General features: G+C 37.6%; 1 protein-coding gene across 1 annotated transcript in view; it reads right to left on the bottom strand.

The window, feature by feature from the left end:
- Positions 1–15,340, bottom strand: part of LOC102288892 (astrotactin-2) — a 292,853-nt gene that overhangs the window by 241,428 nt on the left and 36,085 nt on the right. The window contains exon 2 of the mRNA XM_005930128.3: positions 1,458–1,645. Within this exon, the coding sequence (XP_005930190.1) occupies positions 1,458–1,645 (188 nt within the window). The remainder of the gene's footprint in view (positions 1–1,457; positions 1,646–15,340) is intronic.

Genomic DNA, 15,340 nt, shown 5'->3' on the forward strand with positions numbered 1-15,340 from the left:
GAGAGTGAGTCTTGATGGGCCAGATGGATGGGCCCGTGGCTGGATTGGTAAAGGGCAGAGAGCTCCAGTCCGACTCAGACGCCAGCAAGGTGGAGGTGGAGTACTGGTTTGGGCTGGTATCATCAAAGATGAGCTTGTGGGGCCTTTTCGGGTTGAGGATGGAGTCAAGCTCAACTCCCAGTCCTACTGCCAGTTTCTGGAAGACACCTTCTTCAAGCAGTGGTACAGGAAGAAGTCTGCATCCTTCAAGAAAAACATGATTTTCATGCAGGACAATGCTCCATCACACGCGTCCAAGTACTCCACAGCGTGGCTGGCAAGAAAGGGTATAAAAGAAGAAAAACTAATGACATGGCCTCCTTGTTCACCTGATCTGAACCCCATTGAGAACCTGTGGTCCATCATCAAATGTGAGATTTACAAGGAGGGAAAACAGTACACCTCTCTGAACAGTGTCTGGGAGGCTGTGGTTGCTGCTGCACGCAATGTTGATGGTGAACAGATCAAAACACTGACAGAATCCATGGATGGCAGGCTTTTGAGTGTCCTTGCAAAGAAAGGTGGCTATATTGGTCGCTGATTTGTTTTTGTTTTGTTTTTGAATGTCAGAAATGTATATTTGTGAATGTGGAGATGTTATATTGGTTTCACTGGTAAAAATAAATAATTGAAATGGGTATATATTTGTTTTTTGTTAAGTTGCCTAATAATTATGCACAGTAATAGTCACCTGCACACACAGATATCCCCCTAAAATAGCTAAAACTAAAAACAAACTAAAAACTACTTCCAAAAACATTCAGCTTTGATATTAATGAGTTTTTTGGGTTCATTGAGAACATGGTTGTTGTTCAATAATAAAATTATTCCTCAAAAATACAACTTGCCTAATAATTCTGCACTCCCTGTATCTGTCCCTGATCAGTGATGATTATTCTTTACTGAACTGAATGATCTTCAATAATAAAGAGGAGGAGACACTGCATGACTAGTAGTAGGTTGGTTAGTAAATTAGTGTATTATCAGCTACAGCAGTATAAGATACACCGGTTTTGTGGATTAAATTTTTGCTCATACTTTGGTCTGACAAAGAATAAAATGCAATGCAGCCTCTACAAAATGGAAAGATTTTGTAAAAACCTTTTTAAAATATGAACACCTATCTGTGTGTAGGCCTTAGAGCGCACCATGTGCTTTCAAAATTGACATTTTATTTAAATGACCTTTTGTTATGTCACAGTAATAAAAGCACAATATTAAAAGAATGAAACAAATAAATATCAACAAAAGAAAAAAAATAAAGGTCTGCACACCACAAACAGTCAACAATTCAAAAGCTGGACAAAACTTTGGAGGACCACAAAATATTTCTATTTCTGCATACAGACACTTGCCATGCTGGACATGCATTCAAAGCTACAACCACAGATATTTCACTTTTAGTGTTTAGAACTTACCATAACTGAGATGTGTAGCAGATGCATGTGTTCATGCAGCACGTGGGCTGGTTCCCGGGCAGTAGGTTGTGTGGTCTGAGCTAAAAGCTCAGACTCAGTCATGGACACATGGAAGTACAGTGTCCCATTTTCCAACCACTGCTGCTTCCAATGTACCTGAGAAATTTCTTCCCCAGTACCAGACATCTCTGAAAAGAACAAAGAGAGAGAGAAAAAAATGTTTTTTGCCTATTTTTTGTTTTTTATGAATAAGACAATGCACATGGACTGTCTGTGTGTACAGGACACGTTTTGCTAATGTTACTCTGTAAGGAAAACATCCATTCAGTTGATCTGAAGAAACTAACAAATAACGGTAACATCATACGCGATTATGTGTGCATATATTTTGTGCATGGCCTTGTCTCTGCACGCACAAACAGTCACTTCCAACTAGAAATCTAACTTCTGAAGATTATAGATTTCTTAGGTTCTGTTACAGCTGCGCAGCTGATTTGGTGAGAGTTGCTGTCAAGCCATTTCTCTGCTTAGCTGCTTTGCAATCCTTATTATGACAACTTATTAAGCCATGGTATTAGTTAGAGATTTGTAGAAATTCAAAAAGACTAAGTGGAAGTCATCACAAATATTTCAGCCATTACAACCAATACATCGCTTCAATTACAGATAAAATTAGTCACAGATGGAAAAGGATTATCCATGCTCATGTCCATTTGTTTACACTATTTTTGCCCATTTTCTTTTTATTTTCCTGTCACCCAAAAACAACAGACTCAAAAGTCTGCCAAAACTTTCAATGGGCAGATAATGGGTTCATTAAGCTCAATTTTAAACATATATATCAGGAACAGTCGCAGAAACGCTGTCACTGCCCTTCTTCTTATCTGCGTTAATCATCCTACATTATATAAACCACCAGCTTCAGGCTAGTACTTACTTGAACTATCTAACAAAGGAAAGAATGAAAGGAAAGCTGGAAAAGTTTATAAGGAAAAGTGTGCAGGAAATGTACGAACAGAAAAAAATGACACACTCAGTTGAGTTTTATGGAGCAATGGAAAAAGGAGATGAAAAAGAGCAGGGGGATCACTGGTTTATCTTGATATGGATCATGGCACAAGAATCTAATGCTATCAAGTGGGAGTGGCTGCTCAGTAGAGCAGTACTGAGAAGCCTAAGGGAGCCTCCGATTGCAAAGCTTGATACAGTATTTGTCATGTGGCTGGGTGACAAGGGCACAGACATCTACTGACATCTTCTATCGGTGGCAGGTAGCAAATGACAAATGGCTTTGGATACAGCTGGTTATTAACCTGCTGACTCTGGGTCAGAGGACACGGGCAGCAGGGGAGGGTTACATGAGCTGTGCTCAGCACTGAGACAGGCCTTTAGGTGCAGGGGGAGAATGCGCAGAACAGACACTGCATAAGAAAATGACACAGTTCATCATGGTAGAAATCATGTTGTTATATGCACAGTTATAGTTACTTTAAAATATAGTCGTGTAGACCACAATTAATAACTATTTTCCCTATTTTATCCTTTTTACTAACTGTCGGGGGGAAGGGGGAGGTGGACTGCACAGAGGCAATCATTACATTTCACAAGCACAAATAATAATATTTTTGGTTATGATGATGATGAATTATTTGACAGTTTATACATAAATCCAATAAAAAACTGCTTTAAGTTATAATGCACATCTTAAATGCAACTCTTCTCTGTGAAAGTGCACTTGAAACGTCCACACTCTTGCAAAAGACCTGGGAAATGCTGTATAATTTTGCTGACTACAGCTTATGATAAAATTTTGTAGGGTGTGACATTCTTAAATCCTACAACTGCTGGCTATTCATCTCTTAATGTTTAATCTGCAGGATGAAGGGAGAGTGCTTGACCTCTCACACCGAGAGATGGTAAAGTTTTGTCTGCTGGGCAACCAGTAACATACCTCCTGTGATGCTACTGTCTCCCGCCAAGCTCCAGTCAATCTTACCTTTCTTACACATTTTGTTTGTTTCAGGTAGTTTTAAATGACTGATTTTACACAACAGTGACAATGAGTTTGATACAGATTAAAAGTGTTCCTGTGTGGAAAAGTAAAAGACACAGTTTGCAGTCACATGCAGAATACATGGGAAGTTTCTAAAACAGTAGATGCTGTGAGGTTGTTGTGTATCTCTGTATGATCATTATGCAGATGAGGAAAGACTATTTTAAGACAAAAGAATGGTGTGTGTGTGTGTGTCTGTGTGTGTGTCTGTCCTTGTCTTTTGTTTTATGAGGCTTGTCATTGGGCATGAAGCCAGACGTTAGTGGGACATAGGTGTATGGCCTCAAGGTCTACTTGTAATTCATTAGGAGGCACATTATTAATGTGTACACGTGCATGAGTGCGTGCACATGTACACACTGGTTAAGTGTGTACACGTAAGCAATACTGCCAAACTGTGTCCAAGGACAGCCCAAAGAAATTCCAGTATTGACGATTTCATAGACTAGGAAAGAAATGTCTCCATGAATCACAAAGTAATTATGGCACATCTTGATTACTGGACCCTCAGAGTGTGAAAACCTCTTTTAAAATGCTTGTGACTTTTTTATTGGCTATCTGTTCATAAAGTTTCAGTAGGAGATAAAATACATTATAGAAATTCTGTTATTCACATATGTCTGATTCTGCATGGATAAAACTGGCCATGAAACACTATGCAACAAAAGTGAAAATACTGATTTGGCCTCTTAACTTTTCATAAGTTTGCCTAACAGTTGGAGGAGAACTACTGAAAGCTTAGCTTAAAATCCTTGATAAAGTCTTCTTATTATTTTCTAAATCCTCTCTGCAGGTACTTAATGTATAAATGAAATCTATTCAGCACTCATTGTCAGCAGAACTCTTATTACAAAACCTGGTGATCATAAGTGCTCACTGTGCGTCTTACTGTGTTTCTCTCTTTGCCTAATTTAATCTGCTTCTCCTCAAGGATCTTTCATCTTTTCCTCCTCAATTTGCAAGCCTAGACTAGAAGTGCTGAGTTCAATTTTGGACTTACTGTAGTTTCTACATTCTTTTAAATTTTGCCTTGAGCAAGAGTGATTTCCACTTAGGATAGTCTCTCAGAGTTATACTTTTGATGACACTGAGGTTTTCCACCAACACAGAGTAAGAACAGTAAGGCCTGGATGACAACACGATAGCTCTTCATTCTTCCTACACAAAATACTCAAAATAGTAATAATAATAATAATAATGATAATATTAACAAAGAAAAGATACAATAATTTGTAACTAGTAAGAATCTGTCTGGGTTTTGGTTTGGGGTTGGCGACGGAGGGTTGAGACACACAATACACTGCTTTTCTGTTACAGTAAAATACTGACAACTCAGCAACTTAAACATGGAAATACACTTGAAATGTTACGTTAAGACATGCAGGGATTTTTTTGTTTTGGTTTTTTTTCCCTCCCCTTTTAATCTGTAGTGGTTCAGTACAGAACCTATTTGGGCTGTGGCTTAACCAATTAGCCAATTAGCGAAAACACCTTGTTAAATGTCAGTTGGTCAGCTCGTTTATTTGTGAAGGTGTGATTGGTCCACCTGGAATTTTTTCTCTTTCTGTTTTTTATTTGAACACAAACTGTTCGACATTTTGCAATGACCTCATTGAAGCCCAAAAGCCAAAATGCGTTGGTCACTTAATAAAGTTGTTCCCTATTACTTGAAGTGTCGCTGGAGTCATGACGTCATCAGATCTTTGTCTTCCCCATGCACCTTGGAAGTAGGTGAAGTTGGGCCAGAAATATTTGTTGCTAGCAGCTGGAAATGGCATAGTTAGAATGCACTCAAACTCCTCTGTCATTTTTAAACCTGTAACTGTCTTTTTATGCAAAATTTGCAGTGGGCTCATTTATGTCTCTAGTGGTTATTGGAGGAAAACACATGTAGATGGCTCAGAAATTGCCAAAACAGTGGATGAAGGTTAGTTCCAATTATTTACCACAGAGAGCAGTAGTCAGTGGTGTAAGCTCCAACCCCTCCATGTTCCCGAATTGGATAAATGAAAGAAATAAAAAATAACAATGGATAAATTGTGAAAAGACCTAAAATGGGTGAAATCAATTTAATCTGGCAACCATATTTATTGTACAAATCTCCTTTACTATTATCCAAAAATGAAATACACATTGAAACATTTCACCATGTACGCTGGTAGAGTATGCTGAACAGCAGTGCAAAGATGTGCAATGATGTCTTCCAGACATCAGCAGCAAAATCTAGGAACTGCTTGCTGACCATGAATGACACACGCACAAAAAAGATTTTAACATAGTGGTGGTTTGGGCATATTTTTCTCATTCAAAGCTTGAACTCATTTAAATACAATATCTCTAAAAATCTATGAGCCCACAGAGTCAAAATCTAATTCAGTGTCAATGGACCATCTCCAAAACATATTACCTAAATACATCTTCAAATCAGTTTTCAGTGCTTTTATTTCCAGCTCAGGGAAGAGCAGCAATTTTGGAGATACTGACTTTGCTATCAGAAATTTTGCTTTAAATTGAAGATGCAGTGTGCTTTAAATTCAGACAGCCACACTGATTACACCTTACAGTATGACTCCTTCTTCAATATCACAAGTACTAATAGAAGAACAACTAGGTTGTATGAGTCCCTACCTGAAGAAGTCTGACAGACGTGAGTTTAAAATAGATCTTGTATCTAATTATAAAGGCGCTGATTAACATATGCATGCCCATACATTCACACATTTTTCTGCTTGCCTACAAAACAACTACATGTTCCCAAAAGGTTAGCATTCATCATTATAAAGGTGATCATAGCTGTGCAGTGTCAGTGATTGTGCAAACCTGACAGCTCCTTGACAGTTCGTCAGCTCTGCAACAACTACATGTCATCAACATTTTCTTTGATGAAAGCTGGCACCCTAAAGGCACTTTGCTGCCTGTCATTACATACGTGGCATAAAGTGTCACTCTATGGCTGATTGCACCCCACATCTCACTGCTTAGGCTGCCTATAGTATGGATGACAACACAATAGGCAGATGAAAATTAAATAATTCACATGAGAAAAGGATGGAATCACTGGCTTCAAATTTCTCTGCAGAAAATGAAAGCAAGGACAGAAAAGGAGAGGTGAGAGTGTGTGTAACGGAGAGGCAAACAGAGTGGGAAACAGAAAAAGGGGAGAAATATTTAACAGTCTGACACTCATCAGAGGTATTCAAGTATATTGCCATACCTTCTAGACATTCAAATTCTGCCACAAAACATTCCTGTCAGCTGTGACAATGGCACATTTGGTATGTTTTCATTTCAGCTTCACACAACTGTCGACTGTCAATAGAAAATGTTCAGAACAACCAGGCTTTAAAATTGTGTCTTTCACTAGCTGCTGCTGATGTGATAACCTTGTAAAATACCAATTACCATGTATAATAACCCTGAGTGCGGAGGACTATCTAGGCAAATCTAGGATGGGCTACAGTAGCAGGGTTCTCCTTCCAGTTTAATACCCACGCCACCCTAATGTCTCATTATGAGCACTAATGGAATAGCTGGAAATCACATAAAGATCAATTGAAATGAGCACAATTAAAAAAGCATAAGGGTTTTTTTTTTCAGAAAATGTCAGTGTTGATTACACAGAGCTTCCACACACTTATGGTGATCACACTAGGTATAACAAAGTAATACGTTAGTGCGTTAACGATGATTTTTACATCGTTAAGTTCTGGACTTTCTATCGATCATTTAAATTGTGAAATAAGTGAAAACAAGTAAATGAGAAAGCAAGTACAGAAAAAGCTGTAAGTACAGTTCTACATTCAGCACATCAGACTGTTGCTGTACTTCCTCGCTCAATCTGCACTGTGGGATCCAATTCTGTTGACTCAACACCTGTTCCTCTGGATGACCTGGTTTTCACCTCACTTCCCCACATGCTCGCCACTGCAGAGGCCACTTTATACTCTTCAATGGCATTTCACAAAATGAAATGTTAAAAGACAAACATATCTACTAATAATATCACCAGTTTCTACATTATTACCTATTATCCCGGGAAGTTTTTAAAAAGGGTTTGAAGAGACTTCTGTGATGATTAAATGTGCTTAATGTAATGGTACTCTCTTAATGGCTCTATTATGTGAAACCATCTCTAAATTAATCATAACTTGGTGAGTTTGTTTAGTGACTATTAGAGTACATTCTAAATGCATATCGCTACTGCGCTACATACAGAATATAGCAAGGAAAACACCAATTACCGTTAATCTGTGCTGTAGGAAAACTATTACAGAACTTAAAACAATAACAACAATTTTGTCTCTGTATTTCTTTAAAAGCGCCTCTGAACAATCTTGTGCTAACGAGAACTCCTAACAGTGTAGTACCACTAAAGCTTTATAGCTGATGTATAAACCCATGCTACCTCCCACTGCGTTTGATCACAGCAGCAGCTGGTGGACTGTGAACTGACCACCTCTTTCAGAAAACCAATTGCAATTTTTGAGCCATCACCAGTCAGACTTCCAGCTTAAAAGAGAAGCTGACGTGTGATTTGAAAACAGGTAACCAAGGTTTGGGTAAAAATAGGACTGAATTGTAGTGAGTGACTTAAATTGAACAGATCGTTCATACATTTTCCCCCCACAGCAAAAATCATAGAAGTTAAGTGAAAGTAACTGTTCACATAAAAGGGGTTTTCAACATAGCAGGTGTGCTTTAACTTTGTAATGCTCAATACTTGTAAAATCAAGTTAGAACTCATTGTTATCTTACAATTTGCACACTTTGTCACTCTGTCAAGAACTGGAGTAAGAAGTATCACAAAACAATTAAAAGAGAGCCACACAGCACAGAACAAGCCAGGCAGAAGTAGGAAGCACAAGATTTCAAAGGCTCTGGAAAGAAAAGTGGTGAGAGGTGTGTCTGAAGACCCCAGGACAACTGTCAAGACAGTGAATGACCGGCCCAGCTGGGAATTGAAGTTTGTTAAAGAAAAACACCACTAGAACCCTGCACATGATAGGACTGCAAAGTTGGAGACCAAGAAAAGCAGGAGATACTCCTTCAAATCAAACTGATGTACGGTAAGGACAACCTTGAGAAAGATTACACATACTGGAAATGTGTCCTTTGGTCAGATGAGACAAAACTAGAGCTCGTTGGCCACATAGTATGCTGCTTGTGTTTGGAGAAAAAAGGGAGAGACATACAACCCAAAGAATTACACAACCAAAGAGTTGTACCTTACCCACCGGGAAACTCAGTGGTGGGAGAATTATCCTGTGTAGATGTTTCAGTGGTATCTCGAACTGTGAATTTCATCAGAGTGGAAGAAATCACGAAGAAAAAAAGATATATCAATTTTTTGAAAGAAACCCTCAAACAGTTAGCAGCATAACTAAACAAAAGTTACTGCTGGTGAAGAACTACCTCAAGACTGAAGTGACTGTTACTGACTGGCTTTAATTCTACTGAACATCTGTGGAGTGAACTGAAGACCGAGGTCCATGCCAGAAGATCCTGGAGGAGGAAAATCTGGAGGACTTTCAGAGATTTGCTGAAATAAGAACGAACTGGAATTGCTCAGGACACATGGGGGTTAATAATTCTGTCCTCATTTGTACAGTGCTGTGAAAAAGTATTGTTGACCTGAAATTCATTGTCACATAATTACCAGTTAAAAATATAAACCTGAGACTACAGTCTCGTGCACCCAGTGTTAGGTGTAATGTGTTACAAAATAATGCATTACTGTAATCACATTTCATTTTTCCGCAATGCAGTAATGTAACATGTTACTGTACTAATTTCAATATTTACAGTGCAGTTACAATTATGCAATCACTTGCACTACAAAGGTTCTTCAGTTACCTGCACACCGGACCGAAAGAAAGTGTCAAACAGACAATCACTTTTCTCCCTACGCACGTCCTGCTGCAGTCACCTGATTTTAGTTTGTGTGTGTGCAGGAGGATAATGGTGAAGTGGTGAAGCGATACAGCTTTTTCAAGAACAGAACTATGGACATAACTTTTAGTTTTATTGCACAAAAGGACAACAGCGCAATGATAAAGTGGAAACTGTATCCAGGAAACAATTGCAATATACTGCTAACACAACTTCTGCTCTTTGCAAGCATCTGCACAGACAGAATGCTAAAGAAAAGTTCATCTCTGGCTCTCTTCCAAAGTATGTTTTTTATCCTGTCTTCCTTCTCTCACCCCCATTCGTCACAGCAGATGGCCGGCCCTCCCTGAGCCTGGTTCTGCCAGAGGTTTTGTCCTGTTAAAAGGGAGTTTTTCCTTCCCACTGTCGCCAAAGTGCTTGTTCATAGGGGGTCATATGACTGCTGGGTTTTTCTCTGTATGTATTATTGTAGGGTCTACCTTACAATATAAAGCGCATTGAAGCGGCTGTTGTTGTCATTTGGTGCTGTATAATTAAAATTGAATTGAACTGAATAGCCAAGAACCCGGAGAGATGATAAAGCTGTGAATGCCAAGCAGCCAGATTAGTATCAGGTAAAAAACTGATGATAAGTCAGCCTTGAAGCCTCCATTTCTCCTGTTCATATTTCTGCCATAGAACTGCTGTAGCAATGGCTTTGAAGACTCTTTGCATTGTGTTGTTAGGTTTGTGTTCATACTTAGGCTAAAAACTAAAAGAAAGATCATATGTGTGTCCATATTAGCATAGAGATTTGTGTTGTTGTCTGGGACTGTAGCCTAAGGTTTATATGGTCAACTGGTAATTAGAGTATGTGACAGTGTTTTCAGATCATTTATTGGAGTAACAAGAAATTAATGTAAAGAGTAGCATAACGAATTACCCCAACACTGCACACACCAACACAAATCCACATCCTAATGATGATACACATACAATCTTTCTTTTAGTTCGTATGGTGTTGAAGGTTTTGTCATCTATGTGATGCAGTCTTGGAGCTTTGGGGAAGGTTCACCACTGCTCACAGTGTTCTGCAGCCTTCAGACCTTTGAACATTGGCCAGGTTCTATTTAACTTCTTTATTCAGCTGATCTAGCAGTAATCAGTTCTTGGTGTGGCTGATGAAACTGAACTCAGATTTAAAAGAAAACTATGTTAACCCAAGTTAATTCACAATTTAAAAAGATGGGGTAACTACTTTGTCCCACAGGGCCAGGTAAGTGGTGACATAACAAATTAAGTCACCATTTAAACAAGTTATTTTGTATTTAATTGGGTTATATTTGTCTTACACTAAAATTCATTTGATGATCTGAACCATTTAAGTGTGACAAAAATGCACAAAACCCCAAAACAAAACAAAAAACAAGTTTAAATACCAAAAAAAAAAAACTTTTTTCAAAAATTTTGTATTATTTTTTAATTTTTTTATTTAACACTATCCAAAGACAAATGCAAAGCAAGAAAGGCACTATAAAACAAGATTTCTTTTACTGTTGAACTAACAGATCTCTAAGAACCTTTTTGTTAAGAGTTAAATTCAATAAACACATAGCTGTTTGTCACTGACCGCACTGTGTGGCTCAGCTGAAGCCTGGATTATCTCTCATTAGCATTGAATACACTATATTGTTTGTGTAACTATCATATCATGCCTGTGGGTGTGCAATTCCATGTACATGCCTCCAAGTACTGTGTATGTATATATCTACATCTATCTATCTATCTATCTATCTATCTATCTATCTATCTATCTATCTATCTGCTCATGGCTTCATGACTTCACTAGAGCTCAAGTCATGATCATCTTCATTTTAAATATAAGTCAATATATTATTTTAATTTCTTTAAATGACATGTTTATTGGGTATTTAGGTCTAAATAGAAATGGACTTTTCTTCAGAACATTACCATCCCACTAAAAAGTACTTCAAGAGTAATGTGTGGCTCTATAAACACTTTGCTCATTGTGCTTTTTGGGATTTGCAAGGCAGAGTGCCAAAAAATGAGCAGGAGCCCTCCTATTCGTAATGTACTTAAAGTGACACATTAACAGGATAAACAGTCCCCTTATCTGCTGAGTGCATAGGCTTCTTCTAAAACACTACAATCCCATTAACAGGACCTATTCTGATTTCACATCTCTCCCATTCACTCCTACTATATGTAAAGCTTGTCCACTGATGGGAGTTGTCTGCCAGTGCCAATGTGGGAGGCTTCAATATAATAATACACACATCAGAATTTACTAATCCTTTGTTTTGGTCTCTTCAATTGAGACCTTGGTCAAGTTCAGTAAGTCACTCACAGTGAAGTCTGTTTCCAATTAAAGCTAAATAAAGGAAAAAAAATAATCTTAACACATACTGTTTAAGAAAGCTTAAATCCTCCTAATATGTAATGTGAAGGATAAAACCACTGCAGTTTTCTTGTTGCACCTTAGCAATTTCTGTTTATTTATTTATTTATTTCAATTACTTATCTTTCCTTAGTATTCAAAGGTATACTTGTATACTAAGAAACTGATCACAATTGAAATAGCTAAATATTTACTGATGGCACTGAATGTTTAGAAAGTGAAGTTGTGTGGGGGGGAAAGGAACAGAATGTAACAAAGATTTCACAGTTTGCAATCAAATCATATTTATCCCACAGATTAAGATATCATACAAGTAAAAGTAAGCTCATCCACGCAGTCTCCCCATATGGAAAAGATATATATAAATCTTATAAAGTTTGTATCTGTCTTGTGTGAAACTTGCATGAAAAGCATATAAGAGTGAAAACAGATATAAGATCCCTTGAAAAATTATATAATGAAACTTGTATGTTTTGGATACTTACTAAAACAATGTATGAAAGTAATGAGAAAGTGGCCACTTTCATGAGTAAATCATGAAAGTGGCCACTTTCATGAGTAATCACATATAAGTTTTTACTATTTCTTTTCCATATGGGTCTCATTAAATTGGTATTATTAAAGTAAATCAACAATACACTGATAAAGTGTATATCTTTGATTATACTGACTAAGTTATTGCTCTAAACAGAAAATAATATGACAAATATAAAATAAAATAAAAAGTGCAACTGTTATTTCACTTCCTCTTTGAAGTAGAATTAATGTAGCATGGAGGTCTGGGAGAGTGCCTGTGGAGCAGCAGAGTGGGGTGATAGTTCCCATTTTCAAAAGAGGGACATGAGGGTGTGCTCCAGTTTCAGGAGTATTACACTGCTCAGTCTCCCCTGGAAAATGTATTCATTTCAGGGTGTGGGGAAGGAGGCTCCAGCTGATTGCATTGCTCCTACTGAATCCAAGGTTTGACAAAGTCTTTCCTGGCTGTGGAACAGCGGACCAAGTTATTAAATTATCTTTGTAAAACTTCTCAAGGTATCAAGGGAGTCTGCAAGATAAGTGGTTCCAGGTCCATTGGCATGGGCCATAATGTCCTTGTATAATAAAGTGGGAGTTGTGTCTGCATCCTTGTAACTAACCATAGGTGATTTGGGCATCTGTTGCCTCAAATCATCTCACTTTGGAGGGTTTTGAAGCAACTAGGAGAAGACCGAGGGTCAGGCCATATATTTCATAAGGCTTGGGCAGGGAAACGTCTCTTGATCCCCCATAAAAATCTCCAAAGACTAAGAAAGATCTTTGCATTCTGCCATCATGACTTGTGTATGTGCTTCCAAAGGAAGCACTACCTTCTCACAACAAAAAACTGCTGATGGCCAGTGTGAAATGCCATTTTTGCAGTGCAGACTTGTTTTTTTACATTACTTATCCATGTCATCATGTGCCACATTTGCATGGCACTGGCCTAGCTGTTAGTTTGACAACTCAAGACTTTCATAGTAAGGCAAATGTCCACACAACATAGAAACTTCTTAGTGATAGCATGTTTGCAGCGTGCAAACATGTACAGTAACAGTAATGTTACCATTAGCTTTGAATGTAGGCCCAAAGGTCGTGCAATGCTGAGGAACACCACTCCAAATTAAATGAATAAATTAATAATTGTAAATTCTCCTTCAAAGAGTTGAACTCGGGAGTTTTGTAGCACGAAAACCACACAGAGAGCCACAACTCCTAAAATATGGGTAATACTATGCAGCCCTTTGCATTCATTGGCTCATCTAACTACTCAGAGCACTTACTTTGTGCTCTAATGGGGGGGGGGGGGCTCTAAATGTGTGCATCTGTATAAAATGGGCTCTGTAATAGTCTGATTTTAAAAGGTAAAACATCTTAATAAAAATGATCTTATTTGGTGATTTTTTTCTGTCTTTTTACCATGAGGGACATGCTTGAGTGCTGGTATAAAAGCCAGAAGAAATGCTGTTTTGCCAAGAGTAACCTTGTAAAAATGTAATGGGATTTCTTCAATGCACCCAGGGTAAAAACAAAAAAGGTCAGGGATGATTTATAGGGGAAGTTCAACTTGAAATCTCATCTCATTATGTAGGAAAAGAAAAGGCTAAATAACCAAGTATATACCAGACTCTGAATATCATTTTATATGTATTCTCATCTTCTTATTAGACATCATCCTCAAGTGACTAACTTTAGCTTGACAAGATGAACCTGACACTTCATTAGTAGATTAATCTGCTGTATGTGGCACAGACTCCCCATTACTAGCATGGTCACTATACTATTTCATTTACACACTTCACTTTGAAATGAGTGACTTATAACAGTAGCGGAAAACATTTTTCTTTTTTCCTGAGTTGTAATACACAGAAAAATAGGGGAGTGATGAGTAGACATCCTATTGGAGCCTACAGGTGGTGTCGGGGTCTTGAAGGGGTTTAAACAGCAGGCAGCACAGCAGGGCTACAGTGGAACTGACATTTCAAGCAAGACAACATTTGCAATGTAAACAGATCACCAAATTAGAGTGTGTGTTTGGCATATGATGTGAGGGCAGAGAGGTGTGTTAGTGTGTATGAGATATTGTAGCTTGGATTGACTGCTTGAACTAGGTGGCCGAATTGATTTGCTTTTCCCTTTAAATTGAACAACTTTCACGAGATGTGTGCGGCAAACCAACTATTAGTGTTCTGGAGATGGGGGCCTAATTACTTATCTGAAATGTACAACAGACCAAGAGCATCAATACGGCATGATTTTTACTTGAGTCTTTATTTATAGTTGTTTTGGAATTTTTTTTAAATGACAGCAACAAGCAAAAAAATTGCCACCTAAAGAAGTCAATAAGTTTTACTTTATTAGTCCTATTTTTTTAGTTTTAGCATTTGTTGGGAAATTTTTTTTGCAGCTATTGCATTTTCAGTTGCTCCCTTATTCACAAAGGATCAGCATAGCACATAAGTGGACGTTCCTTCAGTCTCCTCTCAGAAATACAGGAATCTTTTACTTGCCAAATGTCTTAACCTCTGCAGTATGTAACCACTGGAATCTATAAATGTAAATTTTTATACTTGAATTAAAAATAAGTGAATAAAAAAGTTAGAAAAAGTGTAAATAAATAAATAAAAAACAAGACTTTTTGTTCTAAAGCAACATTTTTCATCTTAACACCTGAACCAATAAAATAATACCCAGAAAACTGAAACTGGAGCGTTTATCGAAACTTCTGACAAGGAAAAAGTAAAAAATACAAATTTCATTATAGATGAGCATATAGGAGATACATATGGCATTTATTGCTTAAAATGCATTGTGCAATTTCAGTTTTTGGGGCAAAACTAGTCATATTGATGATGTAGAGATATCAAAAAGCTCACAAACATATATGTATCAAATATGATACACATAGGGTTTTTGAAATAGAATAAAACATGTTTTCAGTCATGGCATCATTTTTATTATAAATCGGTCTTATTTCAATAAGGACAGGAGTAAGCTTTTGTGGAGACAGCTTTTGACAAAGATTAT

Source organism: Haplochromis burtoni, unplaced genomic scaffold, assembly GCF_018398535.1.
Source record: "Haplochromis burtoni strain Fernald_Lab_line unplaced genomic scaffold, NCSU_Asbu1 Contig_72, whole genome shotgun sequence".
In the NCBI taxonomy this organism is placed as follows: Eukaryota; Metazoa; Chordata; class Actinopteri; order Cichliformes; family Cichlidae; genus Haplochromis; species Haplochromis burtoni.